The sequence below is a fragment of the Cottoperca gobio genome, chromosome 16, assembly GCF_900634415.1.
Source record: "Cottoperca gobio chromosome 16, fCotGob3.1, whole genome shotgun sequence".
Lineage (NCBI taxonomy): Eukaryota > Metazoa > Chordata > Actinopteri > Perciformes > Bovichtidae > Cottoperca > Cottoperca gobio.
This window is the reverse complement of record NC_041370.1, coordinates 7,330,593-7,348,526: the sequence shown is the minus strand read 5'-3', so window position 1 is coordinate 7,348,526 and position 17,934 is coordinate 7,330,593. Positions and strand designations below refer to the sequence as shown.

The 17,934-nt window shown below is 39.1% G+C and overlaps 1 protein-coding gene across 2 annotated transcripts; it reads left to right on the top strand.

Annotated features, from left to right (window-relative positions):
• The first annotated feature begins 1,044 nt into the window (after positions 1-1,044).
• rbm8a (RNA binding motif protein 8A) lies at positions 1,045-5,536 on the top strand. Of its 2 annotated transcripts, none has more exons than XM_029452617.1 (6): positions 1,045-1,170; positions 1,720-1,779; positions 2,184-2,261; positions 3,034-3,170; positions 4,386-4,522; positions 5,135-5,536. In XM_029452617.1, exons 1-6 carry the CDS (start codon positions 1,104-1,106, stop codon positions 5,181-5,183), a joined length of 528 nt encoding a protein of 175 aa, XP_029308477.1. In that variant the 5' UTR covers positions 1,045-1,103; the 3' UTR covers positions 5,184-5,536. The 2 variants fall into 2 exon arrangements, with proteins under 2 accessions (XP_029308477.1, XP_029308478.1); XM_029452618.1 differs by having other exon boundaries at positions 1,066-1,164.
• The last annotated feature ends 12,398 nt before the right edge of the window (positions 5,537-17,934 follow it).

Genomic DNA, 17,934 nt, shown 5'->3' with positions numbered 1-17,934 from the left:
AGTGTGTTCTGATTCAGAGATGAAGTTGAAACTTCTGTCAGTCTTTCACAGGACGTTTCCAGCACATCTTCACTTATCTGTCAGTCTCCACTGCGCTTTAATCCAACTCACCACCAGATGGTGATACAATGACAGTCCTTCTTTCCACCTGATCGCCTACAACAAGCAGGTTTCAATACATGGACCAGGACCAGTGTGGGTGCATGAGAGCCCTCTGCTGGCCATTTGAATTATTTTAACAACATTTAACTTTAACGTTAACCTTCTAACTTCAAGGCCAAATAAACACCCTCAAATAATGCCAAAATAAAACATAATTGTGGTTTGCCATGGGTTTTAAGCAGGGATGGAGAAAGTATTCAGACCCAAGTACAAGTAGGCTACTAATACGACACTGTTAAAATACTCTCTTACAAGTAAAGGTCCTGGATTGGAAATGTTTGCCCAGGTAAAATTATGTAAGTATAGGCAGGAAAACATACTTAAAGAATTACTCAAGTTAAGTACTGTTATAGGCTACTATTAGGGTATATTTAATCATTAGATTATTACTCATGCACAATGTAAAAGCAGGATTTTACTGTTGTAGTTGAGGTGGAGCTCATTTCAACTATTTAGTGTAGGACTATATTAAATAAAGATTTTTTTCATTATGGATTAATCTGCTGAATATTTTCTCCATAAATGTAATATAAATTACTTAAAGGCCAAACTAGCTGTCAATTAATTTTATGTCAATTGATTTATTGATTAATCTGCTGCACATGATAATTTTCATAATGTTTTGTGTGCAGAAATCCTTGTAAAGTAACTCGTAACTAAAGCTTTTGCGTAAATGTAGCTACAATATATCCCTCCGAAATGTAGTAGAGAAGAAGTAGTATGTAATTTATTTATAATGTTGACAACTCTTAGACGTATTCAGATTGACTGAGTAGTTATGGGGTATAATAAACAGAGGATAATGTGATTTACTGTAGTTTACTTTGGTTACTTACTTTTACGTAACCTGGCAACATCGTACGGCAACGTCCGCCAACCTGTTTCCTTTTCTTTACGTACGCGCGTTACGTACACACACATTACACACACACACAGACATCATGGCGGACGTGTTGGATCTTCATGAAGCGGGAGGAGAGGACTTTCCTATGGATGAGGATGGTGATGGTAAAACTTTTTAACCTCGTTAGTGGCCGATGCTCCATAACGTCAGCGTTCAAATGATGTGTAAATATTGCGGTCTACCTTAAAACGGTCCTGGCTGTAAAAGCTACGATGTACGAACGCTGACTGCGTGGTGGCAGGCCTGAGAAATGCTAACAAGCTAATAGGAAGCTAACAACGCACTGGTGGTTCATTCAACCGCTCTTTGTAAGATAGCTAGGTCGTGTTTGTTGCAAACTCTCAAGTCCACTTTTACAAAACATGTTTATTTAAATATCTCAACTGCATTTTAAAAGCGTGGTTTATATGTCTTAAGCTTTAACTGGGATCACACTTAGCGTGTTGTTAGCCGACATTAGCACGCTAGTTTTGTCTTACAACGTTAGCAATCGGCTAATAGTAAGATACTGATTAACTCAAGTATATTTCAACTTCTAAATAATGTGTTTTTCTGTCGCTTTTCTGTTCCAATCTAATTGGTTAGCTACAGAACATCTATCCGCAGAGTTTGCATTTAATAGTAACACAACTTGTTCAACTTTTCTTCCTCAGAGAGCATCCACAAGTTAAAGGAGAAGGCCAAGAAAAGGAAAGGACGAGGCTTTGGCTCAGGTGAGTTACCACCGTTTTGGTTATATTAGTTCATTTAATCTCCGGGTTTATCCCTATGTATACAGAATCTTATGTTCTTGATATAAACAGTGCATTAGATTTCTATAGGCTGCGGTCTCATTTAAAATCGCAAATGTTCAATGAGTAAAACATCAGTGGCTTTAAGCTGTAGGTAGGTGATCTCAACATATTGACCCAAGAAAACATACATTGAACATTAGATCTAGAGAAAACACATGGTTGAGAACATACATATCATTTGAAAGCTCTCCTAATGTGCCATACATAGAATATTTGACTGGGGGCCAAATATTTACTACAGTAATCTTCTACTGCAGCTTTTTATTACTTTTGTTAGGACTAGTCAGCGTTGTCTAATATTTTTCTGTGTTGCCTGTTTCCAGAGGAAGGAGCCAGGTCCAGAATCAAAGAGGACTATGATACTGTGGAGCAGGATGGGGATGAGCCAGGCCCTCAAAGATGTAAGTATCCCAGTTTATGTTAAAGATGTAATTTAGTTAAATAATAATAGAACAATGTCACACTAAGGTGCCTCTGATTTGAGAATTCAAGTTTCTATCCCTTTTTTGGGGTAATGAATTTAGGTATTTCACAAAACTAATTTTTGCCTTATTGGTTTCTATAAAAACCCATTGATATTCTATTTCTTAGCAATGCATTAAAACATGTGTGCACATTAACCTCTTAAGAGGTGGGAGGATTTACCCGAAAATACCTACAAACGACATACCCAAAGTAAATTGAAAGCTGCTCTTCAACCATTTGTACCAGATGCATGAGGTTAACAACCATCTAGATCAAAACAAGTCTTCCAATTTGCAACTGTTCCTCCAGGTAGCAGGAACTTATGTTTGTTGTTGCTCAATTTATTATCATAAATGTGTGTCATACAAAACAAGCAATGATAAACATTATGTAAATCAGAGAATATAGAAAGAGCATCATGATCAACTTATTGAACAATGGATGTAATATTTCCCCCCGGATGGTTGGAATAGTTTTTGATCATTCGCAAATAGTTTTTGGAAGAATGGCAGCTTAGCTCTGACTCAAATAATGTTAATGCATTACAGAAACATGGAGCTCAGTAGGCTTTTTATTGCTTAAACCATTTTTACATTTTGCATGGAGTGAGAGCTTTAGTACTCATAAACTGCTTTTGTCATTAGTTTATCTAGTGGAAAGTGCGGCTTGGTTTATTATTTAACCCTGATGCCTTTTTTGTTGTCACAGCTGTGGAAGGCTGGATCCTGTTTGTGACGGGTGTACATGAAGAGGCCACTGAGGAAGACATCCATGACAAGTTTTCAGAGTTTGGAGAAATCAAGAACCTGCATCTCAACCTTGACCGCAGAACAGGCTACCTCAAGGTGAGACAGATGAGCATTCTTCATTAGCATTTTTGTGAGTTTCAAGTTGTCACAATATGTTCACATTCAGGATGCACATCTGTTACTGTTTATTTTGTATTTTTCATTAACACAGACTGTGAAATCTGCTGAGGTTACTAATTGTAGTTTTACTTGTACAATATAATCAGTTGTTCAAAGTACACTTCACCTTGTTTTTAAAAAAATCCAATGGATGTTAACCTGTGTGTGTGTGCAGTTCTTCTGCTTTATTGAAGGTCTGTAAAAGCATTTGATGGGATGTGAAATTACTCTAATCCAAAATAACCAGCTTTCTTGTAGAGCTGAACAAAATATTTCTGCGTACGCGTTGTTAGTACACACATACACAGTGCGGTAATTCTACTGCAAAAGAAGCAGTGTAATAAAGGCAAAAAAGACCCACCAGTATACACTACACGCACCATTTGTTGAATTAATTGAAAATGAGATTGAAACAATTTTTTCCGTCCTTTTGCTGACGATGAATGAAGACAATTGAGCCCATCTGATAGATAATATAATTTAAGATGGTTTTATTTTATGTTTTCAAACACACCCTCTTCCTGTCAGGCAAATTATCTAAGGGCTGATTCAATTAGCCTACTATGAGAGGGGAAAATCACTTGACTTGTAAGTCGTCATTTGTTGTGTTTACAAGACCAGCCCCCGTCTTTGTAAAGCAGTGTTGTCACTGCTTTTGTATTTTAACTAGTCTCATTTTAGCGTGAGTTAAAACTGGAAAAGATACTGATATGCCTAGAAAGACAGAATTAATGTTGTCAGAGATTTAGAATGAGTCTGTTTTCCCCTCATGCATAGTATGGTACACTCAAGTAGACGTATTGACACACACTTGCTGTCCAAATGTACATCATGCTTCAACTTTCCTGTAAGCCACAAGGTGGCAGCATTGTTTTAAATATGAAAGTAAGAACAAAGTGTCTTCTCCCTGAACCTCTTTCTCGGTCACTTCAGTCAAGTATAGTGAATGTCCCTTTCTATTCAAGGCTGTTAGAAGATTCACATGATTTAGCAACAATCTTATCTATTTTATTTTTTTCAATGCTTCAGCTACGTAAAATGTATTATGTTGGCTAAGCTTTGTGGTAAAAATGTTTGCCGAGTGATGCCACATTTCTAAATTCCCAATCACATTTGCAATAACTCACATGCTGACATGATGCCTGTTCCTAGGGATATGCACTGGTGGAGTATGAGACATACAAAGAGGCCCAGGCAGCCATGGAAGGGCTCAACGCTCAGGACATGATGGGCCAGCCTATCAGTGTTGACTGGGGATTTGTCAGAGGGCCCCCCAAGAACAAGAGGAGGTAAGGGTGTTCTGTTTTGTTTATTGTTGTGTCTTTGTCGTGGTGGCAGTAACTTCCCAGACGGTAAAGTGAGTGTCAACATTTTACATGTTGTACTTTGGCAAGCTGCATTTTCGAAGAATACTGTGCTATGTGGTCATTTTGTATAAAAAAAAGAAAAGAAAATCTATATCACCCAGCCAATGGTGTTTGCTAATTCTTACGATGTAGCTATTTAAGTTATCTGGATACAAGTAGGGGCTGTAGAATAGTTGTATAAATGTAATTTATAGTGCTGTTGGATTGCTGCCAGACTGCCCTGTTAATACGTGTGTGTGTGTGTGTGTGTGTGTGTGTGTGTGTGTGCGTGCTTCCCTTTGTGTGCATTAAGTGGAAGAGCAAATTGTTTTTTTTAAATAAATAAGTCTAAACGTCAACAAATATTCGTTAGAGAAGTTTGTGTAGCATTCAAATGTATTTGAATTTAGAATTTGAATGTCAACATTATGGAAGATTCAAACTATTCGGTACAGCCCTAGATAAAAGTAAAGTTGAGCAAAATTATTTATTTATGCAATGTGTTTATTTTATTTGTTTATTATTTCTTAATAACTGAACTGTCTTTTTTCACAGGACCGGTGGACGGAGACGCAGCAGAAGTCCGGACAGGAGGCGTCGTTGACGTTGTCCGTCAGTTTATAATCCTCATCTTCTCATAAAAAACTTAATTTGTACAATATTTTTTAGTAACAGTTGTATGGCATCTAGTTTCAAATTTTGGTTTATCGAATTTCTCTTCAGGGATTAATAACAAACTGATAAATTAACTGATAAACGGCAGCATTTTCACATTTTTGTAAATTGCTTATGCTGCTTTACAATACAACAGAAGGTGAAACTATGTTTTTACTTTTAACAACTTGTTTGTAGTGCATGTTTATGGTCCCCTCAAAAGGTTGTTTCAGTTTTTTCCATGTTCCGTACATTTTGATTTGTTTTATATTACTTGGGAAAAATTAAACTTTTTAAAAGGTATGTGTGTCCTGTTGTGTTTTTATTTAGCCCTTTGAATGACGTAGTGTTTACATCATCCCAGATGACCTCACCCAGGCAATGATGCCGCCCCAGCTATTTTGTCAACTCCAAGCACCTGTCACTCTGGACTATGATTGCCGCACTCATAGGCTACTTGGACAAAACCCCTGGCCCTTTATTTTTCTGCAGCCAATTGGCAAGCGCATGTTTTGTACTCGATCGTTCTCATTTGATGTTTACTCTATTAGGGAACATCAGTCAAAGACCTCGAGAACGACCATTGGTTCTTATAAATGTCAATCAAATGCACTCTTCTCTCTGATTGGATGGATCTTCGTGTGGGCGGGTTCAATTCTTCGGTTGACGTTGTTGTTGTAAGTGGTGGAGAAATTACTTTGTCGGCGGTGGTCCGGTTTGGGATTTTACTCGTAGTTCCACCTATGAAGATGTTAAAAAGTTAGGAATTGTTAGCTTTGGAAAAGGGTATGGTATTCAAAAGTTGGCACTTGCTGGAAAACTAAATGGGACGATGGAAAAAACATCTGCGAGGCCGTTGAAGGTAAGCAGTAAAGAGATACTCCAGCTACTAGCGTTAACGTTAGCTAACGTTAGCTGCTGATTAGCCAGGCTTGAAGTAGCCACTTGCTAGCCAAACGTTACGGTTCAGTCTACTCACCGAAAAATAATAAACACTTCTTTGCAAAGAGAATTCATGCATGGCCGTTTCCTAAAGGGGTGATTAAATTGCCTATTATGTGGAAATAAAGTTATTAGGGTAAGTGTAAACGGTGCATGAACCCCATGCGTTTGAACGCCTCAAATGCGTTTATGTAAGCATGTGTATTGTTCGTTGATATTTTGTTTCAAAGAATAGTCGTAGCCATAAAAGCTGGTTCAGAGTCATCAATTAGGACAAGTCATCATCAGTAGCATTGATATGCATCGATTTGCTAAACTGTAAATTATGTTGACTAACATAATTGGTTGCTGAACATTACGTTAGCTTTACGAGCTGTCAACTATATCTGTGCAGGTTAAACATTGCATTTTAAAGTTGTGCTGAATGGAAGATCAGTTCTATATTCAAGCTTTTATCAGTTATGTTTTAGCCTTTTGATTGAACTTAAATTGCATTAGCTAGCTTTGTAATAGCTGGCAGTCACGATTCAGATTATGCGAGATTTTTTAAGGTGCATGTGTGATGTAACATTTACTTAAAGCACCAGTTTAGAGAAAATAGTTGGAGTTAACTGTTTACATTGACCCATCTAACCAACAATAACCGGTTTCATTAAGCTAACGTTAAGTGGCTAACCTCATCGAGTGAGTCAGGGCAGCAGCAGCAAGGCATTTTTTCCCAAACCTTGCTGCCAGATATCTGTGACTACTGCCCGAGCTGGCTGGTCACTCGGTTCATTTCTTTCCGTGCTGGTTTTCAAACTAAGACTGGGGTTATTTGCCATTATTTCCCCACATCACCTCGATGAGAGAGTGTTGCGTTACACTTTGCCTTGAATTATTCAGGTCTTGTATTTATCGGTTCTTTTGTTTGCTGGGACACCAGGACAGACAGCCAACGTGAAAAGTAGGACAGAGGTACAAGTTCTTCACTGCACTTGGGTCACAGGGTTTATGTTGTTAAAAAGCCATATCCTGTTGCAAACGCACGCAGCAGTAAATGAGAACCTCAATTTACAAGGTTGGTGGGATTTAAGGAAGAAGAAATGCATCCAGCCCTCCCACCTGTATTCGTCCCTCCCCGTGGCTGTGCAGGGTGATGTTTAAAATGTGGTACACACACACACACACACACACACACACACACACACACGACTACCTTGCAGTTATAAAGAAGACTGTTGATCAGCAGCAGCAACCTGTAAAGTTAGAATGAACTACCAGCTTAATAATAGTAAACATTACGGGGTGTAAATCCATGAATTACGATATTATATAGATTTTTTTGGACAATGATAGACGATATTTGCTATTATAAAAAACGTATTGGACAATAAGATTTCGATTTGATTAAATTCAGGGGTCTGTAATCAATATGAGAAAATATCAAAATGCCAATTTAACACAATCAGTTACCTTTCATATCAACTCAAAAAATGCCACAACAGTATGTTTTGACTATTTCATACTAGGCTCTGCATGTTTCTCAAATTTAAGCCGTGTCTGAATGTTTAAGAAGGAGGTGCACTTGGATAGAAAAGCCATGGTAATGTCAAAATAAAGACACATTTAAAAGATTATGATATGTATAGATGTTTTCACTTTCCTATCGCTGATCATGGAATCGATAGATCGATATTGATGTATCATTACACCCCTAGTAAATATGGCTGGTAGATTTGCCTGCTCACAGCCATGTGTTAATGCATTATATTGTATAGTTGCAGTACTGCTGTATCAGTTCCTGGATCCACCATGCACTGTGGCTAGAAGATGAAAAGGATTTTCATATCCCAATGCATTGTCTCTGTGAAGGTGTGTGAGGTGGCACTGTCAGGCTTCATTATTCAAGTCCTCAACACTTCAAGAAACATATTGAAGCTAGCAGCACAGCGAGCACCTCGGGCATGTATTTTAAGTAGTAGGGTGTAGCATCCTTCCCTATGCAGTTCAGATTCCAAACGTTTTTTTTTTGCAGTCAACACGGCAAGAAAACAGTTCATCCACTTTGTAAACGATAGGAGCCGGTTTGTGAATGCTTGACTGGCTCTATCGGTCAGTAGATACAGTACATGTATTTACAACCGACTGGGATTATGATATGTGTGTGATATGGAACAAGGCAGAACCATTTGAATTTCAGTTGATCCAAAATGGAAATGCGTGGCTTGCAATTTGCAGCTTATCATAAAGAGATCGGCAACATTATTCAAATGGCATGCGGTAAGCATTTCACTGTGTTGTAAATGATACAGATGAGACATGTGAAGAGAATGGTAAAAATGTTTGCACTGTTATCTTAAATGATCAGTAATCTGTAGCCACTTGTAATGCCTGTGGAAAAGGACTTGTCATCCTCTTGAAGATGCAAAGTTGCTAGACCTGGTGGCAATGGGATAATTGGCACACTGTTTTGATGTGACACATATCAGAGTTATATGATTGATTACACAATGGAGGGTAGAGCAGCAAGGAGTCGAGTCAAATTTTCACAAAGCAGGCATTTATTTTAACTTAGGAAACATGTTTCGTCTGGAGTATTACTTATCTCGAAGGTTTTGTGGTGCTATCTTAACTATCTCTCATATCCTTAATGTCTTTAACATGGATCTTGTTAACTGTTTATGTGCTGGACGGCTGTTTTGACTGCCTTGGTGTATATAGTGTTTCACAGAGTGACCATGCTGCTCCAGCAATGCAGAGGGCATGAAAATTTAAAATTGTCTCTCGCTGGGCTCCCCCAAACAGCTGGTGTGTGTGTGTGTTGTGTTGTGTGGTGTGTGTGTGTGTGTGTGTGTGCGGGATCCTGTGTCAGAGGCAGGCCCATTTGGCCATGGAGGTATTCCCATAGGATTTCTCAAACCCGGTCAGATTAATAAGTAAGTAGATGAGTGCTTCTTCAGGTTAGTAGGACAAACTCATGACTTTTATATCAATTGTACATGTTCCACTCACTTTTGCTCAGACTATAACATGCAGCAAAGCAAATATATCTTGCTTCTTTTAGGGCAGCTTTCATTATAATATTAATGATAATAAAAATCTCTTTATTTGTATAGCACTTATTAAAACAAAGGTACAACGTGCATCACATAGCAAGCAAAAAACGCATAAAACATAACAAATATATGGCAATAAAAGTACTAAATGAAAAAAAGGGCAGAACCTCTATAAACAGAATACAAAGTATAATCAGATAAACTCAGGGAAGGCAGTGCGATAAACGTATGTTTTAAGATGGAATTTAAAGGAAGCCAATATGTCAAGATGAAGAAATGGGATATCATGATACTCGTCTCCATCAATACTCTTCCACCTCCTATCTCTAAGTGGCGCCGTTCAAAAAAGACAGGAGCAGATGTGATTCGAAAGAGAAAACTACCTTCGTCCCCACAGTGCCACAGTGAGACGGGGATCAATAGGTGGCTTGTCTCAGAGAAGCCTCTGTGTCCAGACTGCAACTCATAAAATTCATTGGAGCCCCACCCTCCGCAGTATGCCTGCCAGTCTTGTGACACTGCAACCAGCCAGTGCCCAGGGCTGTTTGTGTCAGGGTGGAGAGACCCAGAACTGAGGCATCTACCTGGGGTGCCAGCAGCTGCTTGGCTTTGAACAACATGCTGCGAGTAGGACGCCTACACTGAATGCTTTGGGATTACACTGAGATCATTTACACAGTTATTATTACATTAGAAGTGACTGTAAAGTAGGGTGGAACGCTTATATGAGGAACGATATAGCCATAATCCCATACAGCACAAGACGCCACTCCCACAAGAGCAGCTTTGGTAATGAGAGCTTGCTGTATCAGTTACTTTGTGCTCTCACAGTATATACAGCTGTTAAAGTACAGCATTAAAAAAAGGGGCTTGAATTTTTAAAGTGATTAATTGCCATAGCAAACACGGCTGCAAAGGTTGATCATTTTACGTTGCATGCCAGCAAGCAGTATATGTCATTGTCTGTTGTATCTGTCACGTACATGCTTGTGTCACTTCTCAATGCTATTTGTTCTGCTTTGCTGTACATTGTCACAAATATGAAGATTTGTTCCCTTATTTGTTTAAATAATTTAGCTGCTTTTGATCAACGCACTGGCATTAGGGGTGGGTGATTTAATTTAAAATAATATCCCAATATTTCAGGGTAGTTCTGTGATAATGATAAAGATTAAACTGATGATGACACACTCTTAAACCTGCAGATGATTTGGCCTCTTAGGACCTCTGTTAGTTTGTGACATGTTGCTTTAGAAATTCATACATCAATGTGCTGTTTGCATATTCATTGAATCCTGTCTACTATGACCCAAGGACGGTTGAATCGGCGTGTGTTGGTACCCGTCAGAGTGTCTGGTAGAGTTGATAAATTCACCAGCTATCACCAAAGTCTGCCAACATTTGTTCAAGATGTTTATTGTCACTCCGGTTACAAGTACAATCGTGTGAAATACTTTCGCTGGGAGGCTCCATTAAAGGAAAACAGTAAATAGTAAATATAAATAGACATAGAATATAATAACAAAATATAGGAAGCAATAAAAACAAACGTTTAACGGTAAACATAAAATGATTCCATTCAAAGTAATGCATATTGCACAGTTTATGGTGTAATGTTTATTTCAAAGCATTATAGCAGGTGAATAATGAGATTTAAATGCTACTTTAGCCTGTGCAGCTTCCTGTGCAGACTGGAAGACGTCAGTCCCTCCCTCCCTGCCCTGTTGATCCGGGACAGCAGGAGTAATCCCACACACAGCCCTAATGAGGAGCCTGTCACCCATGATGACATCACACAGGGAGTGACGTGAAGTCGCCCTGCTGTGTACAGGGCCTGGCCCAAAGCACGTGGGGATTCACATGAGCATTAGTGCTGCCCGCCTGCAGAGGCTGGTGCCTGTTTAGCCACTGGCTTTAGATCTAGCTCGGTTGGCTTCACATTCAGGCTGACTTAGCAAGGGGAGATCTTCAACACTTGAATCAGTCTTGAGATGCAAGTCGTAGCTCCATTTTGTGTCTAATATTAAAGCCTTTTCGAGGCTACTGACTTGCTTACAGCAGTCTAATTTAGTTTTGCATGAGTGGAACAAATTAAGGTAATTCTAAAACAGCACAGCGTAATGTTCAAGTTAGTGTCTCATATTCCTCAAGGGTTAAAATGCAAATTAAAGCAGTAGTCATCTCACTTGCCTTTTTAAATGTGAATTATGTAATAATAACATCATTGTTTGTACACGAAGCAAAAAGGATATTTTGGCATCATTGTCGACCCGGAGACATTATTTGTTGCCATATAGTTTAATCTTTATCTTTATCTTTATATAGTTTAATCTATGACAATTCCAAAGAACAATATGTGAGGTGATTTTACTGCTTAAGGTCTTATGTGTCTTTCTTTTTTTAAATTCTGGCTTGCACAACATCTACAAAAAACAACGAGGATTAATTTCTTTTTTTGTGTGTTTTTGATATAAATTGCAACAAATCTGAAGTTTTAGTTTTAGAACGTGCAGTTAATTGCACTACATCACAAATTATGCATGCTTTAATGTGTCATTATACTTTTTTGACATATATGGCCTTAGTATTATTAGTATTAGTACTATTAACACATTTGCTTGTTTTAATAATCTTATCTATTACTGCAGAGTCATATTACATATTTTCTCATTCACTTTGCACATAGGTGGGCAGTGTTCAGGTGAGTGCAGAGGCTTGTATTTATTCACAAAGGCTAGAAATCGATAAAGAGACCGCCGAGGCTGAATGAGGACTTCTCACCCACAGGGTCTGGACTTTAGCTTGGCAGCTTTCTGGAATAATGAAACCAACACATAATGTTCAAGTGAAGCTATTTGTCCTTCAGAGGCAGAACAACACTTTGCACTCGATGCTTTCTGCAGCAGTCACTCTTAATATCTTGAGTTTCTTTTTATGCACACCTCTCAAACAGTAATGCATTGATAGCAGATTAGCTTCCACTTCCCCTTCACACTTTGCGTATCAGATACCCTCATGACATTTTCTGCTGTTTCAGGTGTACCGCACTGACTCTATGCACAATGTAATGTGGTCTGTGTGTGGAATGTGGGAATGCCACTTATGGTCCCCTATAGCCCCTCCACCTGCTTTATGCGGCTGTTAATTAGCACTCCTTGACGGGTGATTACTGGACCTGACTGCAGTGACATGCCTCGGGCACAGACTAGGAACTTCTGAGGCTAGCTTTGATATACTTCCTAATAAACCGCACATTTTTTAAAAATGTATACAATTTAAATCACAATCATTATTACAGCATTTTCTAATATTAAGATATTTACATATTCAAAATAACATAGTAACACCACGTTACTCTCAAATCCGTCCACTACTCATTTAGGGTGTTTTAGAAGTCCTTTGAAAAACCTGTGAACTTAATGAAAAAGAGCATCTTAAATCCTGTGCTCTGAAATATCTCTTTGAGAATGTTGTCTAATCTGTAGAGAAGACATATAATAATATTAAAATATCTTACAGCTGGCTCAAGCCTGAATCATAGGGACTATGGTTCATAAATCACCAGCTGCTGTCAAATGAGACGCATCCTGTTTTTAGAGGAAACTGTGTGGGTAGGCCTTTTCATTTGTTTAGCAAAAAGTAGTTCTACTGTATCCGTATGTAGAAGTAGACCTCTGGTGATGGCATGAAGTTTCTGAACAATTCTGAACAAACTAAACTCACACTAAAATGTGAGTTTATTCGTCCCAGGCACTGGGATGCTGCGCAGTATTTTAGCGAACTTGGGGAAGTAAGTGAATTCCCTGCTACATGACATCAGCTCTCAGACACTTTGATAAACACTGGTGCTCAGAAGATAATACTGCCCATTTCAGCTGGCTGAACTTCACTTTTGCTCCAGTGAATATCAGTCCACATTAGGCTGAAGGGAACCACTATGAAGCACTCTAAAGTCTTCCACTGACTAGGTTTTGTCTAAAGCCATGTCCCATTTCCCGAACCCAATTTATGCCTTGTCACCTGACACTGGAAGAGGAGTTTACATCATTTCGAACTTTAATTGAGCATATCCTGTCTGTAAATGGGTGCCCGCCCTAACTGTGTTGTGCTTAGAACAGTGCGGCCTCAAGAGATCTCATTATCTTTTTGTCAATGAAAATTAGGCCTAAGCTGGGCGTGTCGTTATGTGATTGACGTTAATTAAGGCATTGGGCGTTCACCGGCGGTATTTTGTTCCTGACGTTGGTTAAATGCTGGTTGTTTGCTTTGCACAGTGCCGTATTTCTGTGTTTAAATTGTGATCATGAGTGGATTTATTTTTAGGAGTATGCTCTAATTCTAGCAACTTGGCGATTAGTCTCCAGATATATTTTCTTTAAGCATTGCTCTGGTTTAGAGGAAAGGGTAGATACTCAGATCTACTGAACAATAGTGATAATAGAGCCAAACCACTGTGAATGCTTTTTTTTTTTTTTTCAAAACAATGTAACCAAGGTCAAATTCATGATCTGTAAGTAGAGCTTGTTTTCCTCACCTTATTTTGCCTTGAGCTCTCATGGAGAAAAAGACTAGTTGTTGAGTTCACATGGATCAAGTTTGGATGTTTCTGAGCCAGCAGGCCGGACAGGGAGGCCGCGAGAGGGATGTTAGACTTGGCAAATTTTTGTGTGATGACTGGACAGCTTCTGGACTGGACCAGCTCGAGTGGCATGGCCTCCGAGAGGGCAGGCATGGTGTGGAATCTCTGACATCAGCTGTGTGTGCATTCAGACGCCCACAGCTGGTGGTCAAGCCTTCATCACGGCTGGAATGTGCATGCTACATGGTTCACACTGCAAATATGTTATCCATTACTGTAATAATAATATACCTGCTTAAGGAATTTTTCTGAAAAGAATGTTGGTCTCCTTGTATGGAGGCTGATCCCTACTATTTTGAATTCCCTCTTGTTTTGTAAGTTCTTGGTAAGCTTGACACTTCTTACAGTGTAGTCTGAGGCAAGTGGTGAAAGATAATTAATGTCCTTATTTGGGAAGAAGATAACCAGTCCTTGCTGCTGCTGCATCAGGGCTCAATGCTCCACTGAAGACAAAAGCTTTCTTGGATTCACATGAAGAAGCTTTTCGTTTTACCGAATGGACTTGAATCAGTCCACTAGCTCCAATAATACACACGTCAACAGCAGCTCTGTGGATGTTCTGTTTTGCTGTAGTTTAGTGGGTTGTATTGATTTTTCTCCAATAACTGGCTTACTAGTATATTTCCTTTTGTCCAGGGAAATGGTCACACTCCGATTTACTGTATTGATTTCTGAGCTGTAAACCAATAGCAACTGAAAACAACAGTCACCTCCCTCAGTGCTGGTTAAGCACATCTTCTCGGCTGAGTGGGAGAATTAGTGAGGCAGCAGTTTGCAAACAGAACAGGAAGTAATACCGAGCAGTGCCGAGCTAACAGAATCTTTACATTCTGTAATGTTTGCTTTTACTTAAAGGTGAACTTTTGGTCTTTCTCCTCCATGAACATGTAAGTGAAAGGGGCTTCATAAATGAATTAATTTGAACATTGAGAGCATTGACTCGCTTTGCTACGCTAACCTCTCTCTGCAGCGGCCTTGTATACGCCCGAGGGGTATGGGGTATGCTTATCGTATGCTTTGGCATTATGCAAGCCTTTAGAAATGAATGTGCCTACGTTACACTGTTCTATATGATTCATCCAGTTGCCCTTGAAGACAACTGATGTTGCAGAAAATGGCAAAATTGGCTGAGATATCTTCTGCTTTTTCTTCACAGGCGGAGCAATTTTTCTATGCCATAAAAGATATATTTATTGTGGGATTTTTTTTGTCAACATTGTCAGTAAAGAATCGCCCAACCCTATAGAATTATATTACGCTATACCAAGCAAGGATATTGTATTGCTATGCTATGTTTACTTGTCCAAGGCTGTAGGGTCCACTGGCAAATCCCTTTGCATAATATATCAAGAAGAACTGGTGCAGTACATCCTATAGCAGAGATTCATTCGGCTAGTACATGTGCAGCAGTGCCTTTTGTACTGCTCCGTTCAGCTGAAAGAAACTTCGGAAGAACTGCGTAAAGGGCTTGGTTTCCCTCCATTCCTCAGCGATCAGCCTCCTTCCCAGCTGTAGCTCTCGATGTTATGTAATGAGTCAGTGTAGGCTGACTGGGCTCAGTCAGTAACCAGATTACAGCACTCCACAGATAAAGGCAGCTGAAGGACAGCCATCGCACCACACCTTTGTTTTTCTTCCACTTCTGAGTTTCTTCAGTTCACGGTGATCGATTGTTCACAGCAAACCAAGCCCTATTATGGAAGCTTTGATTCGCTGAGAAAGCAAATTAACAAGGAAGTCTTTGCTGTGCTCACTCCCATATGTTTTTATGCATGCGCCTGTGGTTTCAAAGTCAATAAGCTACGCCTATCGCAGACATTTAAAGCATTTAGACAGATAGCTCTGATAACATCAGACTGATTTAGTCTCTCCAAATTCCCCTTAGTAGCCGTCAGTGAAGCCGAACTGACACTGGATTTTCTGCTGTTTGATATTTGAGAGTTTCAAAACATCAGATAACGATATAGGCCATAGCATAAACTAGCTGTCTAATCTTGATATGTGATCCCTTAGATTTGTTTTTCAATTAATTGTGACCAAGATGCATACTAAGCGGGACATTTTTTTGTTATAAAGTCATCTCGTCAGGAGGGCAGCAACTAACGATTATTTTGATTGTCGATTATTTTCTCGATTAGTTGTTGGGTCTATAAAATGTTGAAAAATGGCAATCAGTGTTTCACAAAGCACAGAGATGACATCCTCAAATGTCTTGTATTTTCCCGAAGATAATCAGTTTACTGTCATGGACATGTACACTGATACGACATATCTGCAATAAGCTAATATCTGTCAATATATTTTGATAGCTCTCGCTGTCAGTACTAATTGTTCTGTCCAAAGGTTTTGATTTCCATCCCACCATGGCTCTACAGCGGAGACAAAGCACTGTGGGGCCACACTTATCACTCCTGCTACACCTGCCACATTGCCCTCCCCTGTTTGCTGACTTTATGCCCTTTATCTCATTACTCATATTGTTTTGTGAGGCTTAGAGGGTGTGTTACATTCGCTGAGATCACAGGAAAGGTTTTTGTGATTGGACTAAAATAGGACTGACACATTTGTAGATGTGGTCATACATCATGTCCGGACCATTAAAGGGAAACGGAACAACTCAAGTCGGCATCATTTGCTAAAGTCTCACCACAAACTGCGCTGACCGTAAAATAAATGTCATTGTTAAGTATCTTTTCAGGTGTAGTGTACTCCTCTTCTTCTTTGCTCCTTAAAAAAAATATGTATTTACTAATGCCAAACACAATTTGACAGACATATTATTTCATTAATCATTTATTAACAAAATAATTTAAGAATCCATCTTTAATTCATTGTAAAATTAGGCCACATTAAAGCAGCAACACACCCATTTAACTAGAAATGTCACAAAAATAAAGAATGAGATAATGGAACTAGAGAGAGAGGGGGGGGGGGGGCATCCCTGGTGAGCAATATGTATCTTCACTGACCAAAGTAATTAGAGAGATATGCACTGCAACTAATTTGCGTACAAACAGTACATTTATATTGACATACAACAGTATGCAATGAGTTGAAAATAACACGTTTTCAACTAAACTTGTGAAGAAAAAAGATGCATTGAGGCAAAGTGAGTACAGACGAATCATCAACGCAGTTTAGAAAATGTTTAGTTTGAATTGAAGGCTAAATTTAACGCAGTTAGCAATAAATGAATGTGAATTGTTGTAAATTACATTTTTTGACCTAACTTACATTTCAATAAGCAATTAAATAATTGATATTGTAAATATGTTTTGGCTACTTAAATGCTAGTGAGACACATGTGCCTGGCGGTGCGCGCAGATTATTTTAATCCTTGGTGGTACTGAGGAGAGGGTCACTCGCAAATCCTGTTCAACAGAGAGGCGTGAGCTCCTGTTGCTTTCGTGTAAACCAGAGAAGAGATTGCCAACTCACACAGGTAGGTAGTGGGGAAAAGAAGAAGTTGGTCAATTGCTTGGCGAGACATTGTAGGGTACTCTGATGCAGAGGCCAACCAAAACCGATCCAGTGACAGCGCACTAAATTTGATTTTCATTGTGCGGTCCATGCGTAGCTCTGCGCATTACTCTCTCTCTCTCTCTCTCTCTCTCTCGCTCATTCCTCTTTTCTTTAGATGGTGGGTCGTCCACATTAGCGGTCTGCTCCGCACAAGAAACCGATCCATTTTTATGTAGCCTAGTCTTCCTTGTAAGCTAGCTAATATTTCCCACCATGCGCAAATGGCTAAAACGGGGTTCGCTTTGACAGATTTCTTTTTTTTTAATGAATGTTTTATTTATATTTAGGCCAAAGCATATAAGGCCTATTGTTTCTATATTGTGGAATAAGTGTGTGAGGCAATGTACCGATAAAATAACCTTTTGTACAGTTAAATGCAATAGGCCTAATTGTTTCAAAATCCCACGGCACACCAGTGTTGCGTGGCACACCGTTTGGGAACCACTACAGTATGTAACCTAGCTTAGTTTAATAGGCATGTAGACAAGCAGGTTCTATAAAAGTCAGTGATCCACATGTACGCTAAATAAAAGTGTAACTCAATTACCAAAATTCAGAAC